Source organism: Lissotriton helveticus, chromosome 3_1, assembly GCF_964261635.1.
Source record: "Lissotriton helveticus chromosome 3_1, aLisHel1.1, whole genome shotgun sequence".
Lineage (NCBI taxonomy): Eukaryota > Metazoa > Chordata > Amphibia > Caudata > Salamandridae > Lissotriton > Lissotriton helveticus.
The window spans coordinates 1400815786-1400843636 of NC_136061.1; the positions used below are offsets into that span (position 1 = coordinate 1400815786).

The following is a 27851-nucleotide window of genomic DNA, read 5'->3' on the forward strand; positions in this document are numbered from 1 at the left end:
ACCAGAATACTTAGAGTAGCTAAAAGGGCTTGACCTTGGATAACATCTCAATGTCAAATAAAGGTTACATAGGGTTCCCAGAGAAGGGCAATGAGCAGACCTAAAAAATTAAACCGAGGTCTGGGAGTCTTGTTTACTTTCTGTTCCTTCATCTCTCTGAGACCCGGGGTGGGAAGAGCAGTGCCAGAGGTACCAGGCGGCAAGCGACTTCTCGCTCTAGCTATTCCTAATTGACATCAATCTTGCAGTCGGCTGCAAGCCTCTTCTTCCATTCGCCAAGCTTGATCCACCTGAATACGGATGAGAATTGGGCCTGCCCTCAAATAGACCATCAACTCTACCCCACAGATACTGCTGTGCCAATTAGGAGGCTTGGGTCTTGCCCCACAATAAGAGTTCGACCATGTCTTTGCTAAAAACTGATACACTGATTTTAAAATAAGGCTTAGACGGTACCTTAATCCCGACTTTTTATTGAAATTTGTACATTGCCCTAATAAATGGGCCTTGGCCGTGACCAAATCATATGGCTTGGATTCTACATTAAAACAGGGCTTAGCCTCTGGTTTTACAGTAAAATGTAGCCCCTGCTTTTAACAGTGAGGCTTGGGGCTTTGCCCTGAAAATTAAACTTTGACCCTGACTTTACAATGCTTGGACCTTGTCCTAACAATGAGGCTGAAACTACGAGGATTAAACTTGATTTTACAATAGTTTACTTTACCCCACTCCTTAAACTTGAATTCTGTATTTATATTGAGGATTGATTCTTGCTCTAATAGCAATGTTTGTATCCTGACCTAAAACCGAGGTTTGGACTTGGTTATATTCGGGTCAATGTCGTATTATGACAAAGATATCTGGGCTCTGAACTACCAAAGAGCTTGTGTTCCTGCCCTAGAAATAATGACTAGTGCATGCTATAAAAGGGAAGCGTGCTGTGAGAGGCACGGATCGTCTCTTAACCATAACTTGCTAATTTCAGCAGTTTTTAAGTTTCATTTTGCAACGGTAACTCCTTGTGAACTGTTTTTGTCTGTAATATATATATATATATAGCTGAAACGCGTCATGCTGATCCCTTCAACAATAAAAAGAATCCTGGCTTCAATCTGTTGTGCCCCCTAGTCTACTTTGTTGGAAGGAAGACTGATTGTGGTATATTAGCGCAGAGCCATACCGCGCAAGGGTGGCCCTTTCTGAAGCGTCTGGGGAAATTAGCACGTACCTGGACCACCTTGCATCACAGAGGCATAGTATCTCCGCTATCACCGATAGTCCATGACCACATGGAGAGACACTGCTACTTCAGCGATGTCCCGGACCTGCGACCTGCGGTGATGTTAAGGCTGAAAGCGCGGAATTAAAAGCTTCATGGGTGCCCAGTAATACACTACGATCCTTTTACCTGACTTCGTTCCCAGCCAGCCTCTACCAGAGGTATCAAGAAAACCTGGCTGACTGGATCGCCTATCGCACCACGCTGAGGAAAACAAACTGCTCTCTGGGAGTTGCAGTTTTCACGTGCCAGACTACCGAAGCGACCCCTCCCAAACGAAGCCCAGGTGTGCAACATTGTACTTCAGATAAGCCAGCATAATATAACACTCAGGATCGCAGTGGCAGAGGTAACCTGGCAGGGAGTGCATCTGAGGAAAGCGAAAGCTGAAACACGTCATGCTGATCCCTTCAACAATAAAAAGAATCCTGGCTACAATCCGTTGTGCCCCCTAGTCTACTTTGTTGGAAGGAAGACTGATTGTGATATACGTGTATATATATATATATATATATATATATATATATATATATATATATATATATATATATATATATATATATATATATATATATATATATATATATATTCATTTATGTATGTGTATATATATGTGTGTGTCCTATATATATATTATATAAAATAGTACTGAAAAACCTGTTAAGAGTCTTGAAATGACGATGCGCAGATGTGTTTAAACATATTGTATAAAAAGATAATAAACAGATGACTATTTGGAGTGACTGCGTATTATTAGACATCCCACAGTTGTTTTACTGCAAAAAAAGGAAAGAGTAACAGACTGTTGTTCAATGTCCCTGCAGTAGTTTCAAATAGAGAAGTAAGGCTACAAAATCAGAGACAATTACTAAAGGTACTTGCAGAAATTAATAGGTAATGAAAAGGCTATTATACAGTCGAAATTGCACCACGTGGCTTATTCTTGGAAAGTGGCTTAGACACCAAAATAATATTGTGATATGCTCCAAATGCGCTGTCAAATTCTTGAAAGTGGCACAGCATATTCAAATATTGGTAAAATACTTTAAAAGTTCTATTATGTATCCAGTGTGTGCCACCCTTTTATAAATAACGAACAGTGAGTGGTACTACATTTGTAAATGAAGGGACCTTATAAAGTTTAATGACCATGACAATTATATAGCACTATGTCATACTTAATGGGATTGCAAAGATCCTAGGCATCATTTTATTGATCATAGCCAGAAAAATAAATTAGCACCCACTTTGAACAACATGGCACTGAACAACCAGAGTGACTGTTCTCAACCTTTTCTATAAAGGCTTATGGAAATTCTCCCTGGAGAGAAAAGGTGCACATGATGCATTTAAAGCATGATTTTAAAATAATTCGGCAAACAATTGCCTGTTTAATTCTTTCCATCTCTTTTCCTTTCAATCATCATCCATTTTCTTTTTTGATTTTCATTCTTTCCTTTGTTTAGATGTTTATTTATTTATATCATTCTTTCTTTTAACTCTCCTTTCAATGCTTGTTTCCTTCCTTGTCTCTATTCTTTTTCCATCATCTCACCTTCTTGCTTTGTCCTTCCTTATATTCTTATTTTACTTTTTCATTCTGCTCAGTTTCCCTTTCTTTTTCCCATTACTCATTAATTATTTTTTCTTCCTTTATCATATTCCTCTCCATCCTTCTCTTCTTGTTATTACTCTGCACATTCTTGAATTCTTTCTGCCTTTTTCTCTCCTTTTATTGCCACTTCTTTTTGCTTTTCTCCTTCCTTCCTTCGCCTTTTATGCATCTGCCCATAATTTTCATCTTAGGTATGCCATTGTTTTTAACTTGTCTTTCTTAACCTTTTTCCAATTTTCATTTTTTATTTCTTTGTTCCTTAAGTGTGCGAAAGTTATGAAAATCCAGTGGTTCAACTACTTTAATACCAAATTCACAAATTTAGGTAGGCCTTCCCTTTTTACTAACCCTTCAGCAATATGCAAAACGGATATACTCCGGGTTAAATTTGCATTCAAGGAAAGGTTGAAAGCCCTTAGGGAGGATATTGAACTAAAAGAAGGTCCAACAGAGAGTTTGTAGTGATTCAAACTTTCCCCATCCCTGGAACCGTACCTAGAGTGGATCGATAGTTCCTGGGATAGGTTACTACCCACTAGGATTATGTTGTGCTTTGTGAGGTAGCATCTTCGTTTCCCCCTTGGCCAATTAAAGCCCTCCAAAGTCCTGATATGCCCATATGATGAGTCTTCTCCGCAAAGACTTTTATCCTTTTTTGTACATTTAATAATGATCTTACTAAAATATTTTCAATCCCGATTTTGCATAAGCAATGGTTAGGATCCTTGAAATGAGCTCTTGTGTATTAGCAACAACTTGATTCCTCATCCAACTGTGCCACAATATGCTCTTTCCTCAAATGTATAATTAGCAGTAGAAATTCTCTAATGTTTATTCGACAGATAACTTTTTGGGCGGTAGTTATTTGCATTTTATTGAATTTTAGATTGCATTTCTTCTAAAATGTTTCAGACTTGATATGGTTTATCTGCTTTGCAATGTATTAGCATGGATGATACCTTTTGATTGTGCTTTCTAACTTTATGCATGTTATTGCAATTATGGCGATCTGTTTGTTATCTAAGCAATTTTTAAAATGTGCTTTTTATGGTCACATTTCTGCTCGAAATAAAACTTTTTGATGATGATGAAGACTTTTTTTTGTTGCCATTTTCATCATTCTTATTTAATGCCATCAAGTCTTTGAGAGTTTTCCCAAAGCCCCTCAGCTCTGTCATGTTAGCTTTTTTCCTTCAGTATTAATTAGGCTCTATCTTGTGACCTGAAGGACCAGATCAAAGTCTATTGTCGGCCACAAAGAGCAAGTAATTTTAACCCCCCCCCCCACCCATCACCCCCCGAACCGAAGCTGATATAGCGAGTGCTACACTACGGCCTTGATCACAACATATGTGATGGCTTTAGTGATGCCATCAATGACATCATTTGTGATGTCATGAGAAAGTGCACTGGAGGGAGTTGTGGTTGCATAGCTCATCTTTTGGATTCCACTGGCCTTTCGGTATTGGTTTGTTGGGTGGTATCCATAAGGTCTATTGAACTATGCATATTTTACAGTATACCCACAATAATTGGCTGGGGTCCCTGACTTGTGTTGCTTGCTCTGTTCTATCACTAATAAGATTAGGGCAGCTTAAATCAACTTTTGTTCTACCTTTAACCAGTGATGACTGAATTGCATGTACTCAGTTCTTTGATACTATTTCTACCCATGGTGGGAACTTTAAACCCCAATGTGGGCTTCTTATTGGAGGACACTGTACTTTGAAGGATCACAATTTACTTTTATCGGGTCTGGTCTCATTACAGCATACATACTGCTAATTCACCTGAATACCCAGTCTCTTGCTTTTCTTCACGTTTGGAACGTATATATTTTTTTCTTTACAGTGTGTCATACTGGCAGTGATGTATTTCCCTAGTCCTGATGAGACACCAGTACGAAGCTTTCCTGTGACTTGATTCAGCCTGGGCCTGATTTATTTCACAGTGTTGTCAGCATCAACAGCCTGGTGGTGGAATCACCTTGATTGTTTACAAAATGTAAAAAAAACTTGAAGAATATTCTCTTGTATTGTGAATATTTCACATTGATATAATAAATTCACGAATGCAAATGTGTTTATAAATTTGAAAGGTTTAAATCAATTACTCTAGAGTGAATCCACTGTAACTATTGTTCTTTGGAATTGCATCAGCCCAAGGTCTCCGCTTAAAATATGGGCCCACCATGTTATCATTTAAGTTTCAATATTTTAATTGATTTTCTGGTAAACATTAACAAAATATACTGCTCCACTCAAATGTCACTGACCCCCTTCCTTAGTCCCCCTCGTCCCACCACATAAGTAAAGAGAACACATCCTCCTCTTAGGCAAGCCCCCCTTGAGGAGTCTGGATTCTACCCTTCGCATCCCACCGTGTTCTACACTCTTATTTTTTCGTATGAATTAAATATTGTTTGGCATTCTAAAACGTGGTTGTTAAATTGAAGGTTCACTATAAAGTGAATAATGTATTATGAGGATCAACTACTTGCATCACTGTTTAACCCAAGCACGTCTTTAGTTTGTTTTTTTCTGTTTGAAAACCCCATCTCCTGTACCGTTACTCAACGACAGATTTAAGTGTGCATAACTTTATTGGGTGCTTGAACTATGTTTACTTTTTAATGATTTACTATTTTCATGTGGTTTTCCTCGTAGTTTTTATTGTTTCAGATAGTCCAATGCAGATAGTCTTATTTATCTTAACCTATGTAAGGATCAGGCCTGGGTGTAGTTCGTGGAGTTTTGCTACGCGGAACTCCGCAAAGTGACAAAAAACTCTGCAAAGTTCCGCAAGTGGCAGAGTGAAGTGCGAACTGCAGTTCGCGTTGATCTTTCTGCCACTCGGGTAAAAATTCTACCTGAGAAGCAGCTCACGCTCGCCAACGTACCGTTTGCGAGAGCGAGTGGGGAAAAATTCTGCTGCACTATGCGGAGCGGAGTTTTATGCATTCTGTGAGCTCCGCGGAGTGCAGAAAACGCTACAAACTCCGCGAATGGAGCGAAATTCACCACCCAGGCCTAGTAAGGATGGCCAAGCAGTGGATGATCTACACTAAAGTCATATTTATTAGTGTATTGAATTGCCTACTGCTCATTACCAAGTTTTGAACCACTACTTCCACCCATTATTGCTGACAGCTGAACATACAAAATATGAACAGTGCAAATATTCATAATACTTTGGACCTAATGATATTATGATCCGAACTGCACACGCCTCATTTTTTTTCGGCACCGCGGTGGAGCGGTTAACAGGTAGTCCACTTGCCCTGTGAACATCACATATGTAATCCTAACAACAAAAGAACCGGGGTCTATAACGGAGCTTCAAGTACTCCGAGCTGCTGCAAAACTCCTACATAAGTGAGTTAGGCGCTAATAGAGCTACATAAGTCTCTATATCAGAATGTGTGCCAGGACAAACCTGTCGAAGGACCTACTGAGATTGTTTGTAAGACCCGTACAGAGATGTGTTGGATTCCCATCAAATAGGTATGTAGATCAAGTGTTCTCAAGAACTGCATTGTTCTTGTTTGTTTGAGGGAAAGGACAAATTACATTAGAGTTTTTCGCCTATTGATCCTTTTAACCCTTGTTTTTAACTCACACATCTGTTGATTTTTGCACTGCACTCGATCCCATCTTTATCATTTGTTCATGGGTACCTTAGCGATTGATGGTGCGACCCAATTGAGTAAGGGCGATGGATGGGTCTCATTGATCAAGAGACATACCACCCCATTTTTGGATGACCAAATGAGAACACTTGATCTACATACCTATTTGATGGGAATCCAACACATCTCTGTACGGGTCTTACCAACAATCTCAGTAGGTCCTTCGACAGGTTTGTCCTGGCACACATTCTGATATAGAGACTTATGTAGCTCTATTAGCGCCTAACTCACTTATGTAGGAGTTTTGCAGCAGCTCGGAGTACTTGAAGCTCCGTTATAGACCCCCGGTTCTTTTGTTGTTAGGATTACAGTTAGGGGGATACGAACTGGGCAGGTCTTTAAATTTCCCTCAGACCCTTCTTCAATTGTTTGTGTTTTACCATCACATATGTAATGCCACATTTCCGGCAGAAATCTAGTTAAGGTTTAACTTATACACTGATACAGCAATGTAGGTTCTCCTATTGTTTATCAGACTAACATCCACTATCTTCATCGTAAGTCACACAAATATTACGTCCCAGGAAGGTTAATAAATCAGAAGATTAAAACAAATGGCAAGTTACCACTTGAAAATGGATTTAGTGATAAACTCAATTTCCATGACCCAAAAACGTAACAGCATTTTTTTTAGTGGTGTTATCATTGTTTTTTTAGAGAAAGCCACCGGAATCCTCTTTTCTCCACACCTTCAGGTGGCTCCTCGATCTCCCACACATGAATCTATTATTAGAGGATTTTTATAATCAGCGCTCCCAATTCAATGGCATTTAAAAAAGAAAACTTTTCATTCCTAATCCATATTTATTTTTGCAGATTTTATCTATTTATCCATATTTATGTTGTGCTTGATAATAAAAGAAGCTGTAACTAGTTTATTTCCTGCTTTATTTAGTACCTGATGGCACAATTGCACATGGGTGCCTGACTAGTATTAGTTATTAACAGACATACAATGCATCACTCATATACATTACTCTCATTTAAAACCAGTAAGTATGTGTACAAAAACGTGTATATCTGCAGCAGTCTAAAGCCTCATTAGAAAACCCTTTTCTCTTTTTAAACTGCTCTGCCTGTCGGTGTGCACAGACGACCTTGCAGTTATGATTGACTGCTTTGAGAAGAACTTAAAATATCTTGTTTTTTTCCTCATTTAAAAATAGCCTTATTTATATTTATCTTCTTGGTTTCATTGTTTCCGCTTATGCTTATTTTGTGTAGGTGGTGGGCAGCAGCAGTTCTTTTTAGGTCAAGCCTATAGCAGTGCGCATGTGCTGCTTGCTCGACTTTTAGTAAGAGGCTTCAAAAATCACCCCAAGCTCTCCACACGCTCATGCATGTGTTTTTTTTATTCCTCACAGGCTAATGAGCTTTGCGTGCTTCTTTCAAATGAAGACAGCACGCAATTGGGCAAAGGCAGGTGCATTTCCCGCCTCTGCTCCGCCCCGGCCTATTGGTGTTTGGTTACCTGCACAGGCCACATCTGTTTTTAATTATGGTGCCCAGACACGGGCGCGATAATTAAAAACAGATCGCTCGCTGTGGCGCGCCCGCGCACCACTCGCGGGCGAGTTGTTCTATTTCCCCAAGTGTTAGAAAACAGTATAAACATTTGGAAATCAGCATGTTAAAAGCGCGCATTACACATTACATGTGTGCCTGCGGAAATATGAGATTTTATTGCGGAATTCAAAGCCCTGGCCGCGGGGAAATGACAAGGTTGACCCATCTCCAATATGATGATCCCAGAGAGGGCCCCTCGTGGGGCCTGCAAGGGACTTGTCAAGAGCGATCAGCCCCCACTGTAGAGTGAGTGACAGCTTTCACGGCCGGAAGCAGCCTCAGCTAGGGAAGAGCGGGCACTTGTGTGATCCTCTGCATGCCACGCAGCCCCCATAGGTACAACCATGAGGCGGGGGGTGCACTTTCAACGTTCGGGATTGCAGGCAGAAGCTGTGATTAATGGGGCCCCTTCAAGCCTGATGTGATACAATCTGGAAACACGTGGGCCTGTCACTACTGTCTACACGCGAGCAGATAGGCGCTTTGTTCGACGCCTCTGACGTGACCCCGCGGAGCAGCTAAATGTGCCATGATTTTTTATTTTTATTTATTTTTTTAAAACCGTTTTTATTGCAGAACCAAGATATATAGCATACATTTATAATCACCTTGCACTGCCAACGCTAGTGCGTATTTCTTGTTCGGCTATTACTCATACACGGCCTGTAAGCCCACAACCCGGAGGTCGGGCGGCGTCAAGCGATGGATCACCTTTCACAGCAACCTCTGAACATTAGTATTTTCCCATGCAAGGATGTCTGCAGCCTGCTTTTACTTTTTTCGCCCCCCAACTCCCAAACCCCTGCCCCCCCAACTTCTGAACTCCCTAACACCCTCCCCTGCCCATCTCCAAGTGCCCCCACCCACGCCTGAGCTCGCTGCTAGTGTGTATGTATGAGTGCTATCAGGAGTGATTGATTAACTATGGAGAAAGTGCACCTGGTGTGTCTGTGGGAGCTTCTGCACCTGAGTTGGAAACTCCTTCCTCCTCTTCCAGCGTGCTGTCTCGCAGGGCCTGCACCAACGTCTCCCATGTTGTTGCCGCCCCCTGTGCCCTGTCGTCGGATTTGCGGCGAGCCAGTTGAAACCTGAGTGTACTTTCGCTCACCGCCCATTTGAGGAACTCATTAACCCACCTTCTGTGCGTGGGACCCTTTTTCGATTTCCAATTTCTAGTTATTTCCCTCTTGGCCAGGATCAGCCCCATATCAATAAATTTACTCGTGATCCTATTCTTGGGTGTGTGCGGAAACCAATGCAATACACCAACAGCCTTGTTATATTGCAATTCTCTATCCGTTACTTCGTTTAATGTCTCGCCAATCTCCCGCCAGTAGCCCCGTAGTTGTGGGCAGTCCCATAGCATATGGCCCAGGTCCGCCTCTGCCGTATTACATCTGGGGCATGCCGCGTTCTCCACTCCAAAGTACTGCCCTATTTTCCCTGGTGTAAGGTAGGCTCTATGGAGGATATAAAAATGTATCAGTTGGAAACGTGCGTTTCTTCTAAATGTGCCATGATGACACACAACGCAGGAGACAGGAACAGAAGGGAGGACGTGGGGGCGACTGCCGTCAGGAGCTACTGGAACATCTCTAATCCTCCCAGCCCCCAGAAACACTTTAAAACCGGAAGCGACCTGTATCAAAGCTGCTCAGCAATCAGCGCTAGCTTTGGTTCCCCTCATAGTGATGCGTTTAAATGCCTGGGGATGACTTACCAACCAGGCCTGTGTTATGTCGAATAAATAGGGGCGGGCCTGACAGATCATCCAATGGGGGCGAGGCCAACACTTCAAAGAATGGGACAGAGTTGTCCTTCAGCCAATAAAAGAAACAGAAACGATTTGTACATTTTAAGCATATTGGTCAAAGATTGCAACCAACATGTTTTAGTGGGGTTGACAATGCTTATAGGCTACTGATGGGGATCTCTTAAAAGGGAATGGGTGATTTGACAATTAAAAGCAGCTTTTAAAGATTTCAGTACAAAGCACGTTACAGTTTTGATGAAGTTGTTTCAAGACAAAGACCTTTTTGCCAACGCTACAAAAACTCCTTGTGTGAAATTACAATGAGCTCATGAAATATTATTAATTCTAATGCTACTGCCTGAATGTTGACCAAAGGTACATTTCCAGCCTGCTTAGTGGACGTAGGAACAGTGCTTGTTTTAGACTGCACACATACACAAGTCTCAGAATGTAGAGCTTGGTGGGTTAATGCACCTATCAAGATGTGTGACTTACAAGTCACAAGCTTGATTTCGAATGCATCTTCCATTCCTTTGTGATTTATTGAACGCCAATCAGTTGCGGACATTACAGCCAGTTAATTACTCTGCCAGGATCTGTGCAAATTCATAATGAAATAGAACAAACATTGGCATAGTCAATAGGTCTCACCTTTGGGACCTTATGAAAACAGTGACTAGGGGAGAAAGCACGAGGTGGAAGCCAGAGTAGACATGTTTGGTGTTAGGCAGCCTTGGCATTTGGCAATGGCATAAGCAGGCTTCTAAGAAATACTTTGGAACCCTGCACTTTATTTTTTCTTTTTTTGGAAATTAAGCACACAGACCTCCTACCACTTGGTTTTAAATTGTATTTTCTACTAAGCTTCCAGGAATGCTTTTTTTGCATAACTTGATACTTTGCAACTTCTTCTCCCACATGTCTTAGATACCCATCCTAACTTTACAACCACATACCCCCATCAAAGCCAAAATTTAAATTGACTTGGATGTGCGATGAACAGGAAGGCATCTTGCTGGCTATGATCTCTTTCCACTATCCGAAATACTCGCCAATTTTACCATGGTTCATATTACATTGTTGAATCACCTATATTATTTTACAGTGTTATTAAACTAGACGTGCAACAATATATTGGCAACCTGCTTAAGGTTTTAGCTAGTGCAAGTTACCCTTGTTTATTCAGTTATCATCCATCCATCAGGTGTTAGGTTGGATGTTTTATTCAATAATGTCTTAATTGAAAGAAATATATGCTTGCAAACCTATAGTCGTTTCTCTTCATGCTAGAATAGTGTATATTAGCTCCTGCCTCCGTTGTGCATGAAACGTCTAACCTATCACCAGGGAATTAACAAACAGTCAGACTCCGGGTTAGTGAGAGCACAATCCCCGCTGGATGCACAGATCTTAATTTAGCCTGGAGATGTAAATGTGTTCTTTGTTAAATATTTGTGCTATAGAGTTAAAATACCTATAATTGAGTAAAATTCAAAAATATAAACGTACTCGGAAACATCAGTATTCATGATTGTTCTAGAATTTAATAAGTTTTTGCCTTTTTTGCGCTTATTCATTATTATCTTGATGCTTCTTTAAGGTTGAACTCAATATATAGGGGAACCGATTCCGGAGACAAAAAGTCCACGCAAATTATTACACACAACCTTCTCTGGAATGCGTATGAAACAAAGATTAATTTGGAGAACCTGAACATTATAGTATTTGCTTATCTCTATACCCCATGCTTCTTCACAGCAAAGTTTGACACACCTTTCAAGAGCAACCAATTCATACCTCATGCACCTCTCCCTACTGCTACTATATCGGTGTAACAGCAATCAATGCCTCTTCTTCCAGCCATGCAGTCTATGAGCCATGAACCTGATGCAGATCGAAGTGCTTCATGACGTAGTCAGGAGTACAAACCACTACGTAAATGACACAAGGAGAGTAGCAACTTATTCAAAAATCCAAAAAGTGCCCATGGCCATGTAAAGGGTACGAAAGTGTTATACAAATATCAATACAAACCTGTACTAAATATATATATATATATATATATATCCTCACAAAATTGGGAGATGTATGCGGTTTAAAAACTGTTAAACCCAAACACCCTTACCTTGGGGCTTAACTTCTCAATGCGATTTCCCACACGGTAATGATAAACTCCGAGCCAAATGTACCGCCCCACCAGTACCGTGCAACTCAGAATAAGGGCCTCTGGGCCTGTATTGTGTAACGCAGGGGTTGCTGGAATACTAACTCAACTTTATTTGTATAAACCGTTGCCTGGACTATCGCAGCAATAGGCTGTAGTGTAAGTTGAATACAAAACCTATAATGGTCCCCTCAGCGCGGACAGGCCTTTTATTTTAGAGCACCAACATTTAATGTTGGGCTCGCTTCCAGCTTCCCCGCCCTTCGTTTCCTGTTTGGGCATTCGGAGTACGCACATAGCATCGCGCTAAGCGCCTCAAGAATGACAGCCCTGTTTAGATCGACACTACACACACTGTGCAACATTCCCTGACACTCCCAGACACGTTTCATGAAGACCTGGCAGTGTATTCCGTAGCTGCAGCCACACACGGCTAGCCAATAAAACAGAACCGCAAGGGAGTCCGTGCTGCGAGGACTGGCACTTAGTGAAGAGGCGCAGCCAGGGACCACTGCTCAGCTCCTGGAGTGCCCTCGGAGTGTTGGCATGTCCTGAGTAACTCCTCGCAGGTTCTTCTGGACGCCTCCAATGATGGAAGTACTGAGCAAAGATCTATTTTATTACCTAATAGATCCCCGTGACCACGGAGACCATGCTACACCACCCGTAGAGCTTATTTCCACCAAAAGCTCGGGGGCAGGGCCGGCTCTAGGCTCATGGTGGCCCTGGGCAAGGAGCGTAGGTAGGGGGCCCGGAAGAGGGGGTCCGGGCGGGGCGGAGCGGGGAGGCCAGTGAAGAGGGGGGGGGGGGGTCAGGGTGTTTAGAAGTGGAACTGAGCCAGAGGCCGCCAAATCCCTGCCAGGGGCCACCACGCAAATATGTATCCATCCTCAGAGGATTAATATATTAAGGATATATATTGGCGTGGTGGCCCCTGGGGTTTGGTGGCCCTGTGCAGGTGCACAGCTTGCACATGCCTAGAGCCGGCCCTGTCGGGGGGGAGGGGGGCGGGGGGTGTCGGGTCTCCAAGGCTTTCCAGACAGACTGCTCACCCGCCAGTATTACTCCGCTGTATGGGGATCTGCCAAAGAGTGCTGGTATCCCACGCCAACACAAATCATGAAGTGCAGAACTGCACTGTCACCTTTGTACCTTTGACAATACTTGCCTTCCGTGGTTGTTACACTTTTGCTATTTAAGGTATTTTATCAGTTGCACAAGTGTGTTATGTTGTGCCCAACAGTTTATTTATTTAACCAAACAATATGGTAGTGTAGAAAAATGATGATTTCTATAAAAATAAAACTATATATATGTGATCAAGTCCGGTGTTACCGGACGAAACGCGTCCTGTTTGTCTGAGAAGGGAGAATAAAGCACATTGGAACCTGCCTTGTGGTCCGTGTCCTGATTTGAAGCCGTTGATGCGGTGGAATTGGGAGTTCGTTTGGCACATATATATATATATATATATATATATATATATATATATATATTTATTATTTGTTTTTTGGGACTGTGTTATCACTCCATTAACCTACAAATGGGCTTTTCAAATTCAGGTTGCCTGCGTTAATTTTCATATTCTACATTTGGATAGGCTTCATTGAGATTGTGAAAGTGTGCCAATACTCTGGTGTATCGTAGTTAGCTAAAGAGTTAAGTACGGAGCCTTTCTTATTCCATGGCGCCTCACATGGGACTGCAATACATAAAAAAAAAAAATGCTTTACCCCATTAAACTGCCCGGCAATGCTTGGTGCATTTCATTGCACATAAATTGTCCTTGGAACATGTGATATACGTGATACAATGCATTATGTCTATTAGGTGCACAACTTCTTTGGGGAGTTGAGCTTCCTTTCGTACACTTGGCATATTCACTTAAATTATTTAAGAATCTGGACCATAGCTGACCAACCCAGGTTCCTAAAAATCGAGGCTACACCAGATCTTTAGACTAACTACTATGTAAATAATTCCCATTTCCATTCATTATATGTATTGTGTTCGATGTGGCAACCCTGAAAAGCTGGTATTGCCCCCGCACGTTTTGATCTAGCTTGGATGACTCGTTCTAGACACCTTTGAAGTTGTCAGTGTGAGGAGCCTAAAGGAGATAAGGAGGTCAGGAAATATTTCTTAACCTTCATTCTGCTCACCTTACCAACATTTGACTGAGTTTTCTTAAATGTGTACATTTTTAGGGGAAAAATATGTATTTTTAGCATCTATTCTTCAAATGGTCTTTCCAATCTACTATAGGCGATATTAGTGACACGTATCAGTTCTTTCAATTAACGTGTATGTTCTAACTCTAGGTTTGAGGTCTCACGGTACAGCTGACATAAAGTGCATTGCTATGCTGTGCACAGGCCACCTTCTTTGCCTAGATTCTAAATTAGTGCAAGTAGTACTTTAAATAATATTTAAGAAACTTAGGAGTTTAGTTATGCTACTCCCCCCAGTCTTGAAAGGTGCATTGAAGTAAAAAAAGAGTCCCGCACCCTTGTTTTGGTTTTGTGGTTGGCCTGGCTTTGTCGTGACCTAACTTCTACTTTGGTTAATAATGCTGCATTCATAGCTGAGAAATGAAGTAGCCACACAGTCGCTAACTTCTCCTTTTCATTTTCCTCCTCAGATGTTCGACTGGATTAGCCACAACAAGGAGCTGTTCCTCCAGAGCCACACGGAGATCGGAGTGAGCTACCAACATGCGCTCGACCTTCAGACGCAGCACAATCACTTTGCGATGAATTCCATGGTGAGTACAGATGGGTTGTGTAAATGGGAGATCGAACTCCATGCTGAATGATTGAGTGAGTGGGTGTGAGAAGGAGCACTGAATTGGTAGACTCTGCAAAGCCAGTGGCCTCAATGAGATTTCAATAAACTCTGGTCCAGTGAGTGATCAATGAGTGACCCGTAAGTCTTCTTGTGCTCGCTTGTCTGAGTGATGCCCTACATTCTCCAAGAAATATGGAAGGAGATTGGAAGGAATATCCCCAAATCTGATCCATTCAGATCAGCTGTAATGATTGAAAAGGCTACACGCTGGAGAAGAAATAAGCATACAAAAAACCCCTCTCCTTTTGCATCTCTTTCTGAGAAGGCTTGTAAAATGCTGCGCAAAAACTATCCAAGGAAGTTTTGTAACCACCCTGACACAATTTTACTCCGGTATTGTTTGTGCAGCTTCCAGAAGTTCCCCTCCAAAGTGGGGAGTACCATGTGACTTCGGGTTTACATACAGTTAAAAGGACACGTTATTCCCCTTTCTGTCTTATTTTCCTCAGTTACATTCGTCCAAGTAATACCAAAAGATTTTTGTAATGGGAGCAACTGCAGTTGATAAAGTCCCAGTTGGGAATAAAACCAAGTACCAGTTCATCACTGCAACTTGCATTTGAAATAAAAAAAGAAATCTGGCTGTTGCTTGTTTGCAGGAATGCCCTTTTAATGAGCAGAAAAGGAAAATTATAGATATATTATTCAATTAATTAAAAAAACGAAGGTTAAACCTTAGTTATAGTTATGAAAACTTATTTTCCCTATACAAGCCAAGTTTTAAGTACACAGGCATTAAAAATTCTAAAGTTACAGTAATAACTTTCGTTTACAATTTATCCACCAGCTTCAAATTATTATAAGTAGTGCACCTCGTTTCTCAATCTCTTCAGCTAGCTAGCCAGACACTAACTGTAACTCGCCACTCTACCATGCATTGTGTTGTGACAAATAATGTAATTTGAAAATGTATAAGATTTGTTATGAATGCTATGATTTCACATGCTATAAGTGATGTGGTACGCAAGGGTATTAACAGTGCATGGAAAAAGCATGAGTTATAGTTAATGTAGTGTAGCAAGGTGAGGTGATAAGGCTGTGTTCGTAGGTGCACGACTTATAGTAATTTGATGGTGTTGCATGATTTCTAAATTGAAGTTATAACTACAATTTTTTAAGTTTGCGTATTTTAAGTTGTGTTTGTATAGAAAGAATACATAAGGTATATATAACTATAAATTATCCTTAACCTTTGGTTTTTTTAGTTGTTTGTTAATGGGTTTTATTTTGTTAATAAAAATGTGTTTCAAACCACAGTGTGAGTATCGTAAAGTGGAGTGTAGTACAATGAAGTGAAGGAGAGTGTCGTAGAGTCTATTGACTTAAAGTGGAGTATTGTAGAGTGGAATAGAGGGGAGTTGAGTAGAGTGGAGTGACAGCAGATAGTAGACTAAAGTGTTATACAGTGGAGTGGTGTGTTGTATTGTGTAGTGGAGTATCGTAGAGTGAAGTGGTGTGTTATACATAATTGTGGCATGTTAAACAGTAGAGCAGACTGCTGTACAGGGGAGTGTCATGAAATGGAGTGTGTTTCAGTGGCATCAAGTTGAGTGGCATAGAGTGTAACACTGTGTAGTGGCATAGAGTAGAGTTCAGTGGAGTAGAGTTTCTCATAGTTCCGTGTTGAGTGTAGTGTCGTACAGTAGAGTGGTGGAGTCTAGCTTACAGCGTAGTGTTGAACAGTGGAGTATTATTATTTGTGACCGCACAATGCATGGTAGAGTGACGAGTTCTAGTTAGTGTTGTCTGGTTAGCGAGCTGAAAAGAGTGTGTGAAGAGGTCCACTACTTATAATAATTTGAAGGTGGTGGATGAATTGTAAATTAAAGCTATAACTTTAGAATTTTTAAAGTTTGTGTAGTTTAAACTTGGTTTGTATACGGAAGATAAGTTTTCCTAACAAATTGTAGAGTCCAGTCTCGCAAGTGGAGACTTGTTATGTGGAAGAGAGTTTTGTAAAGTCTGTTGTCATAGACTGGAGAATTGTAGATTGGAATTGAGTGTAGTAGAGGAGAATGTCGTAGCCTATCGTGCAAGTAGTAAAGTGTTAAATTGTGTAGTGGCATGGTGTCTCAAATAGTGGAGTCCAGTATTGTACACTGGGGCAGTGAGTTATAACAGTGAAATGGCATATCGAACAGTAGAGTAGGGTGTCATAGGCTGTCATATAGTGGAGTACAGTGGTTTAGAGTGGAGTAGGGTTAAGTAAAGTGTCATAGAGTGCAATATTGTCAAGTGGAGTGTCGTAGAGTACAGTGGAGGAGAGTGTCGTGGAGTGCTGTCATATACTGGAGTAGGTTATCATAGAGAGAAGTGGAGTGGCATGTTGTCGTGTGTCTCAATGGTTAGAGCGGCAGACCCTGATGCAGAGGTCTAGCCCGGGACCAGGGTTCAATTCCCCGCCTCGGCGGGTCTTGGGCTCAAAATTCCACGGACCTGATAATTCTCGCCTCGGTGCCTATTCCAATCATGGAGTCCCACTCTGCAACTCTGGGCAATAGCTTGCTTAATCTCCACAACGGCCCCCACAACGCTAAGGATGCCTGGCCTCCACCTTGGGGGTGCCCAGGAGTGGACACTTCACAGGGAAAGCCAGGATGGGTTCCACAGCGGTATTCGTACAAGCGCTTTGAGACCCTTGCGGGTGAGTAGTGCGCTATACAAGTATCAATTTACAATTTACATATACAGTGTAGTACAGAGGCATAGGGCATATAGTGGATGGGTGTGGAATCGAGTGGTGTGGAGTGCATTCTTGTAAAGTGGAGTTGCATACAGCAGAGAAGCGTGCTGGACAGTGGAACGGTGTAGTATCGAGTATAGTACAATCGCATAGAGTGGGACAAAGTGTAGTAGATTGGATTATAGTGAAGGGGATTACACAACGGGATAGTATCGAGTGAAGCAAAGTGTCATAGTCTATAGTGGCGTGGAGTGCAGTGCAGTGGAGTGGCATAGCATACAGTCAAGTAATGTTGTAAATTGGAGGACTGTGACGCACAGTAGTGTTGTAGGGTGTCAAACAGTATTGGAAAGTGACGTGAACTACAATAGAGTAGAGTGGCATACAGTCTAGTAGATGTTTGTAGAATGGAGAAGTGTGCAGTACAGTGTTGTAAAGTGTGATATAGTGCATTGTCATACAGTGGTATAGAGTACAATGGCGTGGAGTGGCATAGAGTGTAGTACTGTGTCAGAGTAGAGTGGAGTAAAGTGGGGTGGAGTGGCTTACATAGTTGCGTACAGTGTCGTATTGGTGGTCTAGAGTACCATAGTGCTGTACAGTAGCATACTGTATAGTACAGTGTTGTACAGTGGAGCGAAAGGGTACATACAAGAGCGAAGTGTCAGAGAGCTGCATACAGTTTAGTAGGTTGTTGTAGAGTAGAGTTGCATAGAGTACAGTAGCGTATAAAACAGTTAAGCTGCGTATAGTGGATTGTTGTATTGTAGCATAGAGTGAGGTAAAGTCTCATACAGTGGCATGGAGTGGAGTGTACTGGTGTAGCGTAACTAGTAAACTGTTGTACATTGAAGTTGGGTCTTGTACAGTAGAGTGGAGTGCTGTGTTGTATAGAAAAGCGTTGTATAGTGGAATAGAGTGTTGTACATTGGAGTGTATGGGTATGGAGTGGAGTATATAGTTTGACAGTGGAGTGTACGGGGATAGAGTGGAGTAGAATGTCATAGAGTGCAATAAAGTGTAGTAGACTTTTATAGAGTGGAGAAGAGTGGCATACAATGGAGCGGCATAAAGTGGAGTGGCGTAGGATGGATTACCATAAAGTGTTGGTGCATACAGTGGATTAGCGTACAGTGGGATACTGTACAGTGGAGTGTAGAAGAGTGGAGTGGCATAAAGTGGAATAGAGTGGAGTGGTGTACAGTGGAGTGGTGTAGGGTGCAGTGGATTTGCGTAGAGGGGAGTGGCATACATTGAAGTGGTGTAGCGTTGAGTCGAGGAAACCTTAGATTGTAGTGGCGCCTTATACAGTAGAGTGGAGTGCTGTGTCGTACAGTGTAGGAAACTGCCGTAGAGTGGATTAAAGTGTTGCACAATAGATTGTATGGGCACAGTCAAGTGCAAATTTGGACAGTGGAGTGTACAGGGATAGAGTGGAATAGAGTGGCATAGAGTTTTGTAGAGTAGAGATATACAGAGTGGAGGAGAGTACACTGGAGTGGCATAGAGTGGAGTGGTGTAAACTGGAGGTGCATAGAGTTTAATAGTGTATAGTGTAGTAGTATACAGTGAAGTGGTTTAGGCTGCAGTGGTTTATTGTGGGGTAGAGTGTAATAGCATACAATAGAGTGGCGTACAGTGGAATACCATACAGTAGAGACGTAATGTAATAGTGTAGAATGGAGTGGCGTACAGTGGACTAGCGTAGAGTGGAGTGGTGCAGAGTGGAATAGCGTAGAGTAGAATAGCATAGATTTGAGAGGCGTACAGTGGAGTGGTGTAGACTGGAGTAGTGTACAGTAGCGTTTGGTAGAGTGAAATAGCATATAGTGGAATGGCATTGAGTGACGTCCAATGGACTATCATAGAATGGAGTGTAGTGGAGTGGTGTGGAGTGGTGTAGTGGAGTAACGTATATTGTGGTATAGCATAGAGTGGGGTATAGTGGAATAGTGTATAGTGGAATGGCATACAGTGAAGTGGTGTAGACTAGACTGTAAAGGGGTAGAGTGTAAAAGCATACAGTTGAGTGGCATCCATATAGAATAGCATAGAGTGGAATGACAGAGTGGAACAGCTTATATAGGAGTAGCGTACAGCGGAGTGGCATACACTGAAGAAGCATAGAGTAGAGTTGCATACAGTGTAATAGCGTAGAGTGGAGTTGTGTACAGTGTAATGGTGTAGAGTGGAGTGTTTTACAGTGGAGAGGCTTAAAGTGTAATAGTGTATAGCGGAGTAGCGTACAGTGGAGTGGCGTTTAATGGAGTGGTGTAGACTGGAGTGGAGTACAGTTGTGTGGTGCAGAGTTTAATAGCGTACACTGGAGTAGAGTGCAGTGGCGTACAGTGGGTGGCATACAGTGGAATAGTGAAAAGTAGAATGGCGTAGAGTGAAGTGATGTACAGTAGAATGGCATATACTGGAGTAGCTTCTAGTGGAGTGGCGTTTAGTGGAGTGATGTAGAATGGAGTGATGAACAGTGTAATAGTGTAGAGTGGAGTCTCATACACTGGAGGGGCGTAGAGTGGAATAGCATATAGTAGAGTGGCATCTGAAAGAGACACGTTAGTGATAGATTCCTTACCTTAGAATATCCCCAGGCGTCAGACTGGATCCGGAAAATTTTGCATAGCAATACCCCTGCATGCCGGCAGGCGTCGTCCGCGGCCGTCGTCCGCGTCGTTAGCGCCGGAATGACGTCGTCGGAGTACTTAGACGCCGCCCATGCGCGCTGACGTCAGTTCTTCTTTTTTCCGCGCCAGCTAGCGCAGATCCGGAGAAGCTCTACCCCTTAGTCATTTTTTGACTAAACTTTTTTGATCTTTTGATCATTGCTCTTTTCGAGTCTTTGACTCCGACGGTGCCGGTAGGGATGCCCGGGTTTAAACCCTGTTCCAAGTGTGACCGACTGATGTCGGTTACCGACCCCCATCGCCGGTGCCTGAAGTGTTTAGGCCTCGACCACGACGACCGCACCTGCTCCGACTGCCGGGCCCTGACGTCGAAGGCTAGGCGGGAGCGGTCCCGCAAGTGACTCGAGCTCCGGCAGTCGGCCCCGCGCCGCTCAAGGTCCCGGTCCCACGGGAGGTCGAGGGACCGGTCGCGGGGTCGGAGTCCTCGAAATGAAATGAAAGAAAATTTATAACGCGCAGACTAAGCCCCAAAGGGCATCAAGGCGCCTAGCTCAATACTGATTGATTATCCGTCCCAGGAGCTGATTACTGGTAGGCTTTCTTAAAACACCATGTTTTCAGGGCCTTTTTGAAGAGGGGAAGTGAAGATAGAGACTTGAGTTCCAGAGGGAGTGCATTCCAGAGACGGGGGGCGACTGTAGAAAAGGCTCTACCTCCCCATCTAGTCTTCTTGGTCCTAGGAATAACCAGAAGATTTTGTTGCCGTGAGCGCAAACATCTGCTGGGGACATAGCTGGATAGGAGTGCCCCCAGCCCAACTGATGTTTCAGATTTAAGAGCGCTGTGCACCAGACAGATGATTTTGAAGGAAATACGCTGCTCTATAGGAAGCCAGTGTAAATTCTTTCTAGCTAATGTTACCGAGGAGGATCGGGGAATGTCCAGGACAAATCTTGCAGCCGCATTTTGTACAATTTGCAGTCGCTGTATTAGTCCCTTATTAATCCCTGCATACAGTGAGTTGCAGTAGTCCAATCTTGAACCAACAAGTGCAACCACTGTCTGTTTCCTAGCTTGCGGGGAGAGATAATGTACTATTCGGCGGAGAATTTTAAGAATTCCCCAGCAAGTAGCCACTGTTCTATTGACCTGAAGGGTCATTGCCAGCGAGGTGTCAAATATAACCCCTAGGTTCCTAGCTGAGTGGGAGGGGACCGGGCAGGTTCCCAGGGATTGCGGCCACCAATCGCTTGACCATACATCCTGGTCCTTTCCAAAGATCAGCACCTCGGTTTTATCGCCGTTCAGCTTCAGGGAGTTGACTATCATCCAGTCAGAGACTGTTTGCATGCAGCTCCTGAAGCTGGAGGCAGAGGTACTGACCGGTTGGGCTAGTGACACCATGATCTGGGTGTCATCTGCGTATGACGTTACTTCCATTCCCTGGGCTCTTACCAATCTCGCTAAGGGGGCCACATAAATGTTAAATAGGGTCGGACTTAAGGCCGACCCTTGTGGTACCCCACATTGCAGAGATGTAGCAGGGGAGAGGTATTCTCCTAATTTAGTCCTCTGTTCTCTAAGATCTAAAAAAGAGGACAGAAGATCCAGGGCTTACCCCTCTACTCCCATCTCCCTCAGACGAGATGTTAGGATAGAGGGAGATAGGGTGTCAAATGCTGCGGTCAGGTCGAGTAAGACCAGCAATGTTGTCTGACCTTGATCTACCTTCGCAGCTCCGGGAGTGGACATCGGTCGTCTGGATCCAAGTCCTCAGGTAAGAGGCATGAGAGGTCGGAGAGGCATCATCGTTCCTCCGACCCACCCCGACGCTCGTACGATGCGGCCGGAGGTTCGGGTGACACCACCCGCGCGGCTCCGACTGAGTCGCAGGCGTCGCCGCCTGCCCCACACCTTCGGGTCCCTGGGCATGACGCGACGCCGGAGGAGGTCGAGCGGTACCTCATGGCCATGAGGTCCCTCCCTTCTCAGCCGGGTCCCGTGGCGCCTCCGGGCCCAACGGCCCCGGCTGGAGGCCCAAGCAGGTCGGGTGCTCCGTCCCCGATGCCGTCGGGTGCTTCGGCCCCGGCGCCACCGGCGACTTCGGTCCCGGCGCCGCATGACCTCACCGGATCCGCTTCCGGATTCGGGTCGTCGCCGGTCGATCTCACAACCTCACTGGCGCGGGCCCCGCGGGTGTCGCCCCCGGCGCCCCCTGTGGACGCCGTCCCCAATGTTCCCTTCGGTCCGACTCTGGCGCCGGAGCAGCGCCGCTGGGCGCCGCTTCCGACGGCCTTTGGAGATTTTTATTTCCATGAGGAGGCCCCGTCTGTTGACCCTGTTCTATAGGAGATGGGTGACGAGGGTGATTGGTAGGGGTCTGAGGACCCTTTGGCAGAGGAGTGCCAGTCTCAAGAGGACTGGACATATGAGCTTGGGGAGGCCAGTGGTATTGACACTTCGCCAGATACTGGATTTGTCTCCCCTCCCACCGTGGCTACGGAGGAGGGGGCTGCTTACAGTGTAGTGTTGACGAGGGCAGCCAAGGCCCTAAACCTTGAGCTCCCCGTCGCGGCCGTGAGGACTAACCTCCTCACTGAGGTCCTTAAACCGCAGGCAAGCTCCAGTGAGCCTCTGCTGCTGTTTAATGAGGCCTTGTGTGACGTTCTTGTGGGAACTTGGTCCAAGCCCGCCACAGGTCCGCCTGTGGATAGGAACGTGGCCAGACGCTACCACCCGGTTCCGGGCGACCCTTGCTTTTTGTCCACCCATCCCACCCCGAGAGCCTAATGTCCGGAGGAGGTCTGGGCTAAACTCGCCCAAGCCCTTGCGGAGGGTCGAGATGCAGCGCGATATTCCATCCGGTGTGGGCTGGATACCACGGACTCACTGGGCAGGGCGATGGCAACGACGGTGGAGGTTCGACGCCACGCCTGGTTGAGGACCGCCAACTTTTCGGCCGATGTCCAGTCCACTCTTCTGGACATGCCGTTCGATGGCCGTCGCCTCTTTGGCGACAAGGCAGACCATGCGCTTGAGCGTTTTAAGAACTCTAGGGCTACGGCCAAGTCCTTGGGCCTCTCGTCCCCACGCCAGCAAACGGGTGCCTTTCGCTCCTTTCGTGGCCACGGAGGGGGCGCCCCCACACGAGCTGCCAGCCACGCACCGCAGAATGTTCAACAGCGCAGTGGCGACTGTGGAAACCGCCGTAACGGCGGTCGGGGACAACGGCGAGGCCAGTTCACACCTCCCTCCGCAGCACCTGCCTCAAAACCTTCCTAGTCCGTGTTTTCAGGCCCATGTGACGCCGGTGGGTGGCAGGGTTCGCCATCACCTCTTCCACTGGCGCAATGTCACGTCGGACAGATGGGTGCTGCAAATCGTCCGAAGGGGCTGCTCCCTCCCCTTCGAGGCGTCCCCTTCAGCCATGCCACCACAATTCCACTGCGTGTCGGGGGATCACTTGCAACTTCTGCAAGAGGAAGTCACGGCCCTCTTGGCCAAGGGGGCCATCGAGCGCGTTCCTGGGCCAGAAGTAGGGTGTGGTTGTTACTCCCACTACTTTCTGGTACCCAAGAAGGGCAAAGGGGGCCTACGCCCTATCTTGGACCTACGGAACGTCAACGGCTTCCTCCAGAAGGAGAAGTTCAAGATGCTGACTTTGGCTCAGGTCTTAGCTGCCCTGGACCCTGGAGACTGGATGGTAGCGTTGGACTTGCAAGACGCTTACTTTCACATCCTCGTCCTGCCGGCCCGCCGGCGTTACCTGCGGTTCACGGTAGGCCATGAGCACTTTCAGTTTACCGTGCTCCCCTTTGGCCTTACAAGCGCCCCACGGGTGTTCACGAAGGTGATGGCAGTGGTCGCAGCTCATCTGCGCAGGTTAGGGGTGCCAGTCTTCCCCTACCTCGACGACTGGTTGTTGAAGGCGGGCTCGCCCCAGACAGTCGTCAGCCACCTCCAGACTACGGCCGACCTCCTGCACTTGCTGGGGTTCTCCATCAATGTGCCGAAGTCGCACCTGTGTCCCTCTCAGAAGCTCCTCTTTATCGGAGAGGTTCTAGACTCGGCCCAGATCGGGTTTATCCTCCCGAGCAGCGGGTTCGGGATATTCAGGCTCAGATTCCGATCTTTCAGCCTTTATCCCGAGTCTCGGTCAAGTTGACGCTGCGGCTTCTGGGGCTGATGGCCTCCTGCATCCTTCTTGTGCATCACGCCCGGTGGCGGATGCGGGCTCTGCAGTGGGACCTGAAGTTTGAGTGGGCCCAGCATCAGGGCGACCTGTCCGATCATGTCTTGATCTCGGAGGGCACTGCGAGACAGTTGCAGTGGTGGCTCACGGACCGCGATTGGGTCAGTGGCAGATCCCTCTCCCTGCCCCACCCGGAGCACGTGGTAGTGACGGACGCGTCCCTCCAGGGCTGGGGAGGCCACATGGGAGAGGCGGAGATCAAAGGCCTCTGTTCTCTGGCGGAGTCCCAGCTCCATATCAACTTTTTGGAGCTGCGGGCTATCCGTCTAGCACTGAAAGCATTCCTCCCCTCTGTCCGGGGGAGTGTAGTGCAGGTGTTCACAGACAACACCACCGCCATGTGGTACTGCAACAAACATGGCGGGGTGGGGTCGTGGACCCTATGCCAGGCGGCTCTGTGCCTCTGGCAGTGGCTGGAACATCAGGGCGTGACCCTGGTGGTTCAACACCTGGCAGGTTCGCTGAACGCCAGGGCGGACGAACTCGGCCGTCGGTGCATGATGGATCACGAATGGCGTCTGAACTCGGACGTGGCGCAAGGGCTCTTTCAGCAATGGGGAGAGCCTTGGTTAGATCTATTCGCCACAGAAGAGAACGCGCAATGTCATCAGTTCTGCGCGTTGGAGTTTCCAAGACGGCACTCGCTCGGAGACGCTTTTCGTCGCGAGTGGAGTTGCGGTCTATTGTACGCCTTTCCGCCTATACCACTTCTGCCCAGAGTGCTGAAGAAGATCAGGTGCAACCGGGCCCAGGTTATCCTTGTGGCTCCGGACTGGGCATGAAGATACTGGTATCCTGAGCTACTCAGTATGTCAGTCGATCCCCCGATCTGTCTGCCTCTTCGGGAGGACCTTCTGTCACAGCAGCAGGGGACGGTTCTCCACCCGAACCTCTCCACCTACATGCTTGGAGATTGAACGGCGGCAGTTGAGGCCATTTGACTTGCCTCCCGAAGTCTGTAATGTCATTCTGGCAGCCAGGCGTCCCTCCACAAAGTCGGTATACGCCTGCAGGTGGAACAGATTTGTGGCATGGTGCACAGCAAAGGCTGTGGATCCACTCTCTGCCCCTCTTTCTGAGGTTCTCCTCTTCCTTCTTTCTCTTGCCCAGCAGGGCTCTGCTCTGGGCACTATCAAGGGCTACCTTTCTGCCCTTTCCGCCTTCTTAAGGCTACCTGATCAGCCTTCTTTGTTCAAGTCCCCTATTGTAAATTGGTTTTTGAAGGGCATCACACACATGTTCCCTCCTGTTCCTTTCGTGATGCCCCAGTGGGACTTGAACCTTGTTCTTACTTACCTTATGTGTGCTCCCTTTGAGCCGCTCCATAACTGTCCTCTCTGTCTTCTTACTTTGAAGACTGCTTTCCTGGTTGCCATCACCTCTGCCAGGAGAGTGAGTGAGCTCCAGGCTCTTTCTTCCACACCTCCTTTCCTCTCTGTTCATCCGGATAAGGTTGTGTTGCAGACAAGACCTTCTTTCCTGCCCAAGGTTGTGACGGCCTTCCACATCGGGCAGTCCATTACCTTGCCCACCTTCTTTCCGCCTCCGCATCCCTCGAAAGAGGAAGAGAGGCTCCACCGTCTGGACCCAAAACGTGCGCTCTCTTACTATCTAGATCGCACACGCCAGTTCCGGGTGGATGACCAACTCTTTGTTGGTTACGTGGGCGCTAAGAAGGGAAAGGCGGTGCACAAGCGGACCATCTCCCGGTGGATCATCTTTTGTATCCAGGCATGTTACTCCTTGGCTAAGAAGGAGCCCCCTGTTGGATTGAGGGCTCATTCCACTCGGGCCACGGCGACTACCACTGCCCTGGGCCGGGGAGTGCCCTTGCAGGACATTTGCCAGGCAGCTAAGTGGGCCTCGCTGCACACGTTTGCACGACACTACTGCCTGGACAGCCAAGTCCGGAGGGATGGCTTCTTTGGCCGTTCCGTCCTCCAGGACTTTCTCGTGTGATTATTGGTTCGCAGACCCACCACTGGGGTTGGTATTGCTGGGGTATCTATTCTAAGGTAAGGAATCTATCACTAACGTGTCTCTTTCCGATGCACAAGTTACTACTTGTGTAATAATATATCTGTTAGTTCGTGATAGATTCCTTACCGACCCACCCATCCTCCCCGTTCTGCGAACCGATATCTAGAGTTAAGGTCATCCCCTTTCAGGGTCCTAGTTTCATGGCACCAGTGTTGGTTCTATCATGGCTCTGCGTATCTGGCGCGGAAAAGCTGTGTATCAGAACTGACGTCAGCGCGCATGGGCGGCGTCTAAGTACTCCGACGACGTCATTCCGGCGCTGCCGACGACGGACGCGGAGCCGCGGACGACGCCTGCCAGCGCGCAGAGGTATTGCTACGCAAAATTTTCCGGATCCAGTCAGATTCCTTACCTTAGAATATCCCCCGGCGTCAATCACTAACTAATGTCTCTTACAGATATATCGTTACACAAGTAGTAACTTGTGCATATGAATGTTTGTGAAATTTAGCAGCAATGTAAATTATGGTGTGCAGAGGAACACAACTGCAAATTGTGCTGCCTTGCGTTTCAACAGATTTTATTAATCAATGCTGCGTCACGCATGGTGGCCTTGCGTACCTTAATAAATCTGACTCAACTTTTGCATTGCCCATGCAACACAATGAGTGATGCAAGGGTACCACAATTTAGTAATACAGCTATGCCTTAGTTATATTTTGGGCCCTGATATACCGTGATATCTTTGCAGTATACTGTGGTACATGGCGATGACAATATGTAATTGGGCAATGGTTGTTTTTAGAGAGGGAAAAGGCAGCAATATTGTTACTATTGTTTGGCTCAGTTCAGTGTTAGCCTTTTAGATAAAATGAGTAGTAGGTTCTACCTATTACCACTTTATTAAAGTGGTAATAGGTCAGTAAATTTACTTACATTTTTAATATATATTTTTTTATGTTTACGGCCATGTACCATGGTAATTTCACGTAATGCTGTCAAATCCCCGAAAATACAGCAGTGACAGATATCACTATGTTTAAATGCCTTATAAGTTAACAAATACTTACCCTACTTAACTGCAGTACCCAAAAAGCATAATTTTGGCACCATCATGTATTATCCTCCCAAATTGTATGTAAATTAATTCAGCCGTTTTCGCACTACGTTAAATAAATAGTCTATGGTAAATGCTTTGGTGGAAAACGGGTTTTGGGACCCTCTTTCATTTTCGCATCTCCTTAACGATTCCCCATAAAAATTTAGATCATCCTGAAATGTAGAAAATGCTATAGGTCTGGAAAGTTCTGTGATGCTTTATTAAATGGGTGGAAAGTTATTGAAGAGCTAATATCCGAACAATGGGAATACTAACTAGAACTACAAAG

At 45.3% G+C, this 27851-nt stretch overlaps 1 protein-coding gene across 6 annotated transcripts in view; it reads left to right on the plus strand.

Annotated features, from left to right (window-relative positions):
• The window catches only part of KALRN (kalirin RhoGEF kinase), a 1598314-nt gene that overhangs the window by 597100 nt on the left and 973363 nt on the right, over nucleotides 1-27851 (plus strand). For all 6 annotated transcript variants that reach the window (XM_078682047.1, XM_078682045.1, XM_078682043.1 and 3 more), the window contains exon 6: nucleotides 14707-14829. In XM_078682047.1, coding sequence (XP_078538173.1) covers nucleotides 14707-14829 — 123 coding nt within the window. The remainder of the gene's footprint in view (nucleotides 1-14706; nucleotides 14830-27851) is intronic.